We start from the raw sequence: 10,596 nt of genomic DNA, 5'->3' as shown, positions 1-10,596 counted from the left end.
GTATTTTTTGCCCCGGTGCGCTGGTGACTGCCGAGAAAGAATGCAATGTTGCATTACCGTGGGATACACCCGGGACAAGCTTTTTTCGATCACGCAATTTAGAGATTGCGAAAGAAGTAATTTGCGTTTAGAGTGTTTCAAGTTATCCGAAAATTGTAAAATTAACAATTGTTTTTAATAAATCAGAAGTTCAGAATCTTTAATTAACCTGACCACGCTAGCTTACAAAGTGTCTAATCCTTAGGAGTGTATTAGAAAAATTGCCCCAAAACAAATAAATGCTCCATTACTCACACGTAAATCGCAAGACACACGACCCTACGATTCCAACCTGTCCGACAGGGGACCTCTCAAACGCCAAGCTCAAGTGACACGACGACGGGAAGACAACGGCACATTGGAAGCGGTTTTACTGTGTACTTATCCCCTGGCCCCGCGGACGTCTGGGGATTGCACCGGGCTTCGGGGAGCTGTGACGTACGTACTTTGTCTGTGTGTAAATGTTGCTTCTGTTTGTACAATTCATCAAGTACTACAACCATTGAACGGGGTAAACGAACGAACTGCACACATTGGAACAAAAAGCTGAAGTGCTTAGTCGAAGAACATGGGGTTGTTTAGGTGTTTCAGTAGAGGTGATAAAGGTTTGTACGAAAAGAAGGATCAGTACAAAAAGATTTGTGGAAAAGTGGAATATCTATTTCAAAATGTTTTATTATCCAACGAGAATATCAAACGAGCAACACTTACCACAAGCAAATGGTTGTATAATTCGTTCGATCAATATTTACCATTGCAGTTATCGGGCTGTGGACATCTGATTTCAGCTCTTTTTTGCAGTGATGGTGGCCTACGTGATCCAAACCTATCACTCCAAACAAACCCACTTCCCTCATCTCAGCACACATCAACAAGCCAAAACAGATAAATCATGTGCCGGGGCCGGAAATGAACGTCCTTCCAAGCAGCGCTTCACCTACATCTGTATGTCTGCTGTTCCTAAAATAAAAACAGAAGTAAAAAAACGGTGATCAAATTGTTCCCTACCCTACCGGGAGAGTGAGAGACTTATCATATCTGTTCTGGTCAGTTATATGATTCGTCATGAGCATGATAACGCTTGTGTTTTGCAATCAGCGGGAGTATAGGCGAAGAGTGAAGCAAAACAATGGCAGCAAACCGTCCAGGGTTAGTATCGCTTTGTAGCCTTCCCGGGACGCAACTAATCTTGTGGTGGTGTGTGGCACATATCGAACCTCGGAAAAGAACGGGAAGTTGTTCCTGGCGAAAGCAGCAAAAACGGTGTCCATATAGTGTTTAATAACAATAGTTTTCATAGGCAATTATAGCCGCACATTCCTTCTACGATGGGCTGCACGGAGTGGGTAGAATTGAATCAGAAGAACAAACCACAAAGCAACGCAATTGCGACAGGTGCGTGGCATCAAGATAACGTGCTTGGGCTTATTAACGTTTGCTTATCGTCGAGCTCACAGATAAACGCACCACCCCTAACGGGGTGGTGGTTGGTAGTGATGATGATTGTGGTGCATACAGCTAGATGCAATGGGTGTGCAATTGAGTGTATGTGTGTGTGTTGCAAAGGGGGCGGAAACGTCTCAACACCAAACGACCGTGCTAATGTGTGTTTTATGACCCAGGAAGCTGTCCAACTTGGCGCACTTGGGCGCACTACAGTGAGCAATGATAAGATTGCATTTTTTGTTTCTCTCAACGCTTCACTAAAGAGGCTTTCATTCATCGAGGCAGCCGAAGTGAACGATTGGCCGATACTGTTGTGGGAAGACAAATGCCGTAATTGGCGCAACATAATGCGCATTATCTGCATATTGTGCCTGAAAGTCTAATGAATCATGCGATAGATCTACACACTACGCAATAGAGATGGGAATAAACGCTCTTTTTAATGAGTTGAATCAGAGTACGAGAGTGATTAAAAGGAATTGAATCTTTCACTCACTATTTTGAGACCCATAAAAAATAATTAACTACTTAAGCTCATTAATTGCTCTTGTAGGATTCAAATCACTCATTTTTAAATAACATTATCACTCTTATACGATTCAACTCACTCATTTTCAGCATGACTAGTGACTCGGTCTTATGGAATTTAAATTAATCAAGCTCTGCACTCACTATCTCACACTTTTGGCTTTGCATAGCACTCACTTTCTGCACCCAATAAGGAGCCATTTTTTTAAATTAAGCTCATTATCATTCCATGAAGACTACTGACTCACAGCCTAGTATAGGATTCAACACACATCAAACTAAGATTGTTTTTTTAGTGTGTTTCTTCCCCTACTAAGAAGTAATACAATTGCTACGACTAAATCGTGAAACAGTTCGCCCTTACACTGTGCGTACATCTCTGCGTGACTTTGTCAGGATGGATGGATCGAAACATTTAAAGAGAATTGTCTAACTTAAACGCCGCTTTATTTCTTAATTGATTAATGTTTGCCATTTTAATGCATGCTTCAAACAAAAGCGGATTTGCCGGAAGTATGGTAATTGAAAAGATATAGCCTTTTTAGGGTCTTTCCTTGTGTTGCAGTATCAGATCTGACATGAATTGATTGATCTTAGCAGATAACAGACTTTTTGAAACGATTCACGTGAAAAGACAAAACATTTTCTATTGCAAAGTCGACTAATAATTGGAGTACAATATATTTGATGATCCTAGTAGCTGCTTAAACATCATCCAACATGATCACTTAAATTATCATTGACCCACACTTCTTTCACTGAATCCACTTAGAAACGACACATTCTTTCTCCTTATCTATAGGAGTGTTTACACTTCTTGCAACGGGCATGTACCATGCCGCAACCCTGTACGATCCAGGATATCGAAATGAAGAGTGGGCCTACAGTCGCTCAGACACGGCAGTTCTTGTAACATTGATGCTCTTCCATATTGCGGCCATCGTAGGATCACTCGCAGGATGGATTCTGATCGAGCGTTACGCCAAAAAACAGATCAACGTAAGCGAGAACTAACTCCGTACACTGACTCTATCCTGATCCGACTTCAATTCCCTCCCGTTCAGTTTGTAACGATGTCCTTCGTGATCGTGGGCTGCACGGTAAGCATCGCAGTGCCGCACAGCCTCATTGCCGTCGCATTTGCCCGCAGCCTGATGGGAGTGGCTCACGGTCTTGCCTACCTACTAGTGCTAGTGCACGGCGGCGAGATAGTGATCAAGGAGCTGCGTGGTGTCATTATGGCGGCGGTAAACTTTTGCGTCATCTCCGGTGCGCTGATCGGTGGCATCGTAAACCCGGTCGACCTGGAAAGCCTTACCGCACACCAGTTTCTGGGCATCATTGGGCTCACCTACATGCTGCTAGCTTTCTTCCTCAACCTGATGCTCTGCTACGAGTCGCCCGTCTTTCTGCTCCAGCGCAATCACGATGCGGAAGCGCTTCGCAGTATGCTGAAACTGCGCAACGAGTCGACCGAGTCGTGGGAAATTCGTAACGAAATGACCGAATTCAAAACCATGCTGTCGGAGGATGCGACTACATCGCGGTCCATCTTTATGGACGGGAATCTTCGCCCACTGGCACTGGTAGCGCTCGGCAAGGTTGCGTCCGTGCTGTCGTTCAACTACGCCGTCAACACGGTCAAAGCGAACGTCATCGATGAGGTGTTGGATAGCAGCGCAACCACCACCACCGATATACGGCTGTCGATTGTCATCCTGATGTCGATAAGGATGGTGGTCGGTATGGGCGCCATGTTCGCGGTCGATGTACTCGGGCGCCGCGCCCTCCAGCTCGTATCGATCTGCTCCACCGGGCTAGTCCTGGTCGCGATGGGTATCGTCTACCTGGCGACGGACTCCATTACGCCCGACATCGGGATGGCACTGTTTGTGGCCTGTGAAGTGGGTGCCTCCCTCGGTCTTACCTTCATCCCGGACGTGCTCTGCTCGGAAGCGTTCAACACGAAGAAGAAGGCGCTATCGATCGCTGTAGTTCAGGTGCTGGAGCAGATACTGCATCTGATCGTGTTTGGCGTCGTGTACTGGTGGAACTTTGCTGTGTACGATCGGTACGGAGTGACGCTGCTAGTGGCCGGGATACCAATGCTGGGCATTGGATATGTGCTTTACCGGAAGCTGCCGGAAACCTCCAAGATGTCGATACGACAGGCGCGTATTGAGTTTTACAAGCGCGAGGGTATCGTGTTTGGTGGTAGCAAGAACTCAGTGGAGGTGCTTTACGACTAGAACGGGACTGGAGACTGGGACTGGTGTTGTACAATAAATTATTGAACTATTTTGTAATTTATTTTTATTCCATATAGCTTTTTATATTTTTATACCATTGTTAACAAGCTCATTCATTTTTACAGGGTTTCACATCGCCATATGACCTGATGAACCCTGTATCTTGAAAGTTGTGAAATTCTTGCGAGTGGTCTTAAAACATTCCTGATTGAAGACCTTCAACAAGGTTCGTGAATTAATGCCACTAAGTAATACTTCTTTGATCCATCGATTAAGCTCCTTTTAAGACGAATTAATCAACTCAGCACTTCATTTCTAGACCATTTCAAATACCATAAATTGTTGAAAACCTCTCCAAAATACACCATTATCAAGCCCACCAGGCCCCAATGTCCAGCGAAATCAATTGAAGCCACCCGCTCCACCGCAAGATTGTCAACCGATCTTATCAACCTCTTACGACGTAATGTAACAACTTTCGCTGACAGTACCAGTTTCTGCGTTATCAGCACCCTTTTCGCTTTCGTTAGCGTTATGTTCGCCATTAGCTATGTACACACGCACAGCTACAAAGACCCGTGTGTTCTCCTGGCCCTTCAGCACCCTGTATTTGGTACGCACTCTCCTGCTCCGCAGCAAAATGCATAAGGTGGACATGGCCGTGGTTGCGTTTCTATTTCCTCCTTCACTAATCACGATCAATCAAGTTGCGCGATGCTCTGAGTGTGCAGTTGTGTGTCGGTGGTGGCTGGCCCTATTACCGACCGCACCGTCGCGATATATTTGTACAACCTAGATTGCCGGATAGTTCGCTCGGTGCAAATATGCCGCACCGAGGTTGAATGGAGTCGCAGGTTGTCAATTTAGAATTATGACACCGGCGCCCCGGCGTGTGTTGGATGGTGTTTGAGCACAGGCGGGCACCATTTACCGCACGAACAGGGTGGACACATGGTAAAGCTTTCCTGTATTGATTGAACGTCTCCCAGTGGAGCCGTAGTGCAACAGATTACAAAGTTAGACGCATGGTTGCAAAGTGGCGAGGTAAACAAACGATTCAATGTGGGTTATTAGTGAGTGCTGCATTTAGACGACTAATGTTTCGTAAGACATCTTCATTGTCTGATTCGATCCTTGACCGCATCGCGTCGATTATTCGGCATTTTCGGGGCTCCAATCACTAACTGCACGATTGCAGGGCAAAGCAACAGACCAGCAAAAACGCTCAATGTATAATTCTATTTAAACAAAAGTTTACATAACCTATAAGGCACCCGTGGCGGGTAACTGTTTGACCTATATGGGTTTTTGTTTTCAGCACACTTCCCTTATAGATAACCTGCACGTTTTTGTGCTCCAATTTCATCAGTCGTTCACTTTTTTTCTGTATCATCTCTTGTTTACAAACAGCCGGCTGCAAAGCGACTTTATAACAACCCCAGACAAGATGAATGGTCATTAATACACGTGCGCGCACGGGTGGAACACTCGTTTGATTAAAAATTAATAGACAGCTTGTGCGCTTGCGACATGAGAATGTGCGACATGAGGACAAAACGAAAAAAAAACACACACACCCGTTTCTAGGTCTCATACCGGACATTCAAATGAACGCATTCTCATAACCAAACAAACAAGCGAGCAAGCAAGCAAAAAAACAAAACAAGTTAATCAATAGATTCCAAATCGACCATAAATGAAGCGGTTTCACGCTTGCCGATACGCTTGTGCCCGGACGGTCATAAATTTCAATTGACCGATTGTTCGATGAATGAGAAGCAGGTTGTCTGGCTGGTTAGTGTGACTATTCCGGTATGTACGCATGTTGTACACCATGACAATGTTTCGGGTTGTGTTTTGGATGCATTCGATGCGCACATCAAAACAACACACCATTCAATGAGGCGCTTCCGTTTGTTGTCGGGTTTAGGAACTTGCCGAAAAAACGAAACTAAGAACTTTTCAACAAGGGACAAATGATTGTTTGTGAGCTGTTTTCTGTGTCGTTTGGTTGGTGTCATTGAGGCATTTTTATTTCTTTTCATGATTAATTACACTCGATGAATGCTTGTCATTGCGTGTAGAGCATGCGTGGAATGGCTAATAAATATTAATAAATAATAAATGTAATATATGTGATAAAAATAATGACCTTCAATATGGTTGTCACTTATACAATAGAATATTCGATAGAAGATGTTGCTTGAATCTAAAATCACGTGAACTGAGCTTTATGGTCGTACCAAAATAGGAATCCCCAACGCTATTGAGCATATTCAATAGATCTTTAAATGTTATCAGTGAGGATTCATCAGCTCCATGTTTATTAATGCAATACAGAATAAGCATTTTCATAGATGTCAGTAACCCGGAGTGGAGTTGTGGATCTACTTCAATTCGAACTTCATAATTCCAGTCCGGTAGAATTTAGAATTATCTGGATGAATTCAGGCGACTTCGTACAACTCTGGACATTTCTGGATACATTTGGATGACTGCTTAAGACTCAAGACTACTCCAACTCATTCTGAGCGACTTCCGACGACTCTGAACTCCTCGAGACGATTCCGGACGACTCTATACTACTCCGGACATTTCTCTCGACTCCAGGTGACTCTGAATGTCTATGTACTACTCTGGATAACTCTGCACGTTTCTGAAATACTCCAGACGACTCCGGACGACTCTGGATGACTTCGAACGAATAGATTCCGGATAGCTCTGGATGACTTCGAACGAATAGGAACGACTCCGGAGAACTCCGTATGATTTCGGACGACGTCCGACGACTCGAGATGGCTGGCTCGGGATAATTTTGAACGACTCTGAAAAACTTCAGACAACTTTGAACGACTCCGAACGACTCGGGACGACTTCGAACTACTCGGGACGACTCTGGATGACCTCGAACAAAAATATTCGGGAAAAATCCGGATGATTTCTAACGAATAGGTTCCAGACGACTTTGGACGATTCCAGATGGCTCCAGTTGGCTTGGGATAACTTTGGACGACTCTGAAAGACGCCAGACGACTCCGGACGACTCCCGACGATTTAAAAGATTCCAAACGACTCTGAAAAACTTCAGACAACTCCAAACGACTCCGGACGACTCCGGACGACTCCGAACGACTCGGGACGACTCCGAACGGCTCGGGACGACTCGGGACGACCCGAACGACTCCGAATGACTCCGGACGATACGGAACGATTTAAGACGATGTTGTCATGTCGTACACTTGTCAACTGTACCGCAGGATTGGCTGTAGCCTGAAAAATTCATTGTAAATAATAACGTGAAATATATGTGTGTAAAATCAGTTAAAAAATAATTTATGTTTCATAAAGGAAGATGGATTGCTAAACTAAAGTTGAACTAAAGTAAAAACAATCAAAACCACCCATTTCTCGGTCAAACTCTTCTATGTTACCATTCGTTTGTATAAAAAGATATCACTAGTTTTGGCTAGGTCATCTCAATTTTCTTAACCAAGCTCTCCATTGCATAAGATTCAACACAGAAAGGTCCACAAAGAACGTAAGAGAATTGATGTTGATGTTTCTTCAAAACAAAAACCAAAATACACACACACAAAACAAGAACAACACTTCCAGTAAAAATTATATCATTTGTATGCGGATAACGATCGACACGAACTTTCGGGGAATTGGCAGCGCACAAGCCAGACGGGAAGCGATGTCTACCAAAAAACGCGAAGTAAGACGACCCACAGCAGCAGCAGCAGCACGAAAAGCCTGAAAGATTGCGTCTGGGCCAGTCTGGTGGCATGTTTTGTTTGCTTCCCTTTTGCGGCACACACCAGACGTGCAAATCATAACCAACATCACCAGCCAGCCACTGCCAGCCACCATATCATGCACTTTAATTGTGTTAACACAAAGAAATGTTAGAACCGTCCAGCGAGTGTGCGTAAAGTCACAAAGCTGACTATAAATTTTGGACTCCTGCGCGGGCAACTTCCTTCCACACATACACGAAAATACGCGCAGAAGCAAAGGGCCTGGTCAGAAGAACGTATCTGATTACCAACCGAACACGCATGCGATTGGATGCACAGTCAGCACAAATGCTGTGTGAGCTTCGTTTTTTTTGTTGGGTGCGTGTGTGGTATCGATTTTGTTTGGTTCGATTTTTTTTTTTTGGCGCTGCTTAAAAATGCAAAAAATGCTCTCACGACGAAGAACAGGTCAGCAATCGTGTTCTTTGTATGAAAACAACTACAACGTTGCACGTTGCGTTTATTTGCAAAAGAGACAGAGAGAGAGAAGGCAAGGGCCAGAGGAAAAGGGCACAAAAACTGGGCATGAATGAACTCGATTGATCGAAAAAAGTCAGAACTTTGTACGACACTGTTGCACTAACTGGTTGCATCGTCGCGCATCAGACGGAACGAATCGCACAAGATTTAAGATGCACGATTAAGTGCATTGAGGAAGTGAACCATCTGGCGGTGAACTACCAACCTAAGAATAAGGCAATGCATGTGCAACGTGATATGCACGCCGCAACAGTTCGTAAACAGTTCGGGTATCGGGAAGTGTGCGTTTACTGTGTGAGTTACTGGTATTATTTATAACACTTTGGCAAATAAAATGCCTTTGTTTATGAAGCACCAACGCTTGCGGCAAAGCAAAGGGGATACATTTCAACACAAAGTACCTATTTTTTTCTTGTGTGCTGCTTCTCTTGGTCGCTGCAAATCAATTTGATGCTTTGCCGTGCTCACTTTCTTCTACTCCCAGCCATTTAGTAACAACACCGCACACGCGCGCCCTCTGCCATCAGCTGGCGGTATTCATCATTTTCATTGGGCAAATTGCACGACCTGACTAATATAGCAAACACGGAGGAAGCAAACCAGGGGGCGGGGTGGAAAAAGCAGTTTCAATTGCGAACGCCACCCCCCGTTGAATGAGTTTATTAACTTCGCGCGGCGATCAACTGCGCCCTCAGGCGCCTGATGTGATCAGTTTGACGAACCACCGTGTCCCCCCTTTACTTTACTGCCACCCACTGCTGGAACTGCATTCTCCTACCACTTCCCACTGCATGCATTACCGTTGGGTAGGTTGGAAAATCGGCATTAGTTTCTGCGGGCTCGTGGGGGGGCTTTGTTTAGGATGCAGCGAAATGTCACTTTGGATTGCAATTGCGCCATTGCGCTCTCGGCTAAATGAACACATTTACGACCCATCCCGGATCCCCGTGCGTGGTACGTTTCCGTGCTGCTGGTGCTGCTGATGATGATGATGATTCACCCACAACGCGCCTGGGAGCGAAAGTCGTTGGGTTGAATGTTGTGAAAACAGTCCTAGAGGGTGGTGGTAGTGCACACTAGCGGGAGCTGTGTGTCCTGGAAGCTGTTTATGACCGCTCTCTGATGGCGATTACGATCGTGTGCCTTTACGACGATCATTGCTGTGGATGCTTTCAGCTATTGCGAGTTTTAAGATCGTGTTATGGCCGCCAGGGAGCTGGAAACAGTGTTTGATTATGTTGGCAATTAGGAACGATTTACGATTTGGTAGGAAGTATAGCGCAGTTTGTTTTTGAAAAGTTATTAGTTTGTTTACCTTCCTCGTTAGTTATTCCTTGCGCGTTTTTTTACTATTTACTTACTCAGTTGCTAATTTGCTTACCTTCTTATATATTATAACAATTTTTGTTCTATTTACTTACCAACCTCGTTGACCACATCGTTAGTTATTTGCTTTCTTATTTTTTTTTTCTTTTTTTTCGCACTGACTTGCCTACCTATTTACTTACATATTTTCTTACTTGCATATTGAATTGCTTACTGATGTTTTTACTTTCTTAATTTCTTATCTTTATTCACTTCTTTCTTATCTATTTACTTATTTTCATTCACTTTTTTGCATATTTTACTACCATCTTACTCTTTTACTTCCTTATTGAATTCTTACAATAACTTTTCTTTTTACTTATTTACTTTTATCTTTCTTTCTACCTTTCTTTTTTTTTGTTGCTGTTGTTTACACTTTTCCTTTTGTTTTTTTTTCAATTCTTACTTTGTTGAATTCATACTTTTATTTGAATTAGCTAGTTAATTTGGTCCGGTTACAGGGCGACGCAACGAAATTTCAAGGATCTCCTATCAGGTGTCCTCCGAAATTATTTGCTCCGAAACCCAATTAAAATGAGGAACTGATGACGACCCATATAGAGACAAAAAACCAAAACCAAACCCATACCAATACCACTAGTGGTCCAGGAGCTGTTTATGAAGTCGAGCCGATCCTGGACCTGATACTGACCACGCGTGTAGGCGTAGGCAATAGGTTATCCTGTCCA

The 10,596-nt window shown here is 44.0% G+C and overlaps 1 protein-coding gene across 2 annotated transcripts; it reads left to right on the top strand.

The window, feature by feature from the left end:
• Nucleotides 1-560: 560 nt before the first annotated feature.
• LOC120958430 (uncharacterized) lies at nt 561-4,323 on the top strand. Of its 2 annotated transcripts, XM_049610150.1 has the most exons (4): nt 561-644; nt 800-1,188; nt 2,816-3,012; nt 3,078-4,323. In XM_049610150.1, exons 3-4 carry the CDS (start codon nt 2,842-2,844, stop codon nt 4,260-4,262), a joined length of 1,356 nt encoding a protein of 451 aa, XP_049466107.1. In that variant the 5' UTR covers nt 561-644; nt 800-1,188; nt 2,816-2,841; the 3' UTR covers nt 4,263-4,323. The 2 variants fall into 2 exon arrangements, with proteins under 2 accessions (XP_049466107.1, XP_040237185.2); XM_040381251.2 differs by lacking the exons at nt 561-644; nt 800-1,188 and adding an exon at nt 1,195-1,434.
• Nucleotides 4,324-10,596: the final 6,273 nt, after the last annotated feature.

This window comes from Anopheles coluzzii, chromosome 3 (genome assembly GCF_943734685.1).
Source record: "Anopheles coluzzii chromosome 3, AcolN3, whole genome shotgun sequence".
Classification (NCBI taxonomy): Eukaryota; Metazoa; Arthropoda; class Insecta; order Diptera; family Culicidae; genus Anopheles; species Anopheles coluzzii.
This window is presented reverse-complemented; position numbering and strand designations above follow the sequence as displayed.

Excerpts from the sequence above, each read along its gene's own strand:
- LOC120958430 (XM_040381251.2), top strand. The coding sequence starts at position 1,368 with ATGGGCTGCACGGAGTGGGTAGAATTGAATCAGAAGAACAAACCACAA. Across the intron at positions 1,435-2,815 it reads AAGCAACGCAATTGCGACAG|GAGTGTTTACACTTCTTGCA; the intron begins GTGCGTGGCATC and ends CCTTATCTATAG. Across the intron at positions 3,013-3,077 it reads ACGCCAAAAAACAGATCAAC|TTTGTAACGATGTCCTTCGT; the intron begins GTAAGCGAGAAC and ends CCTCCCGTTCAG.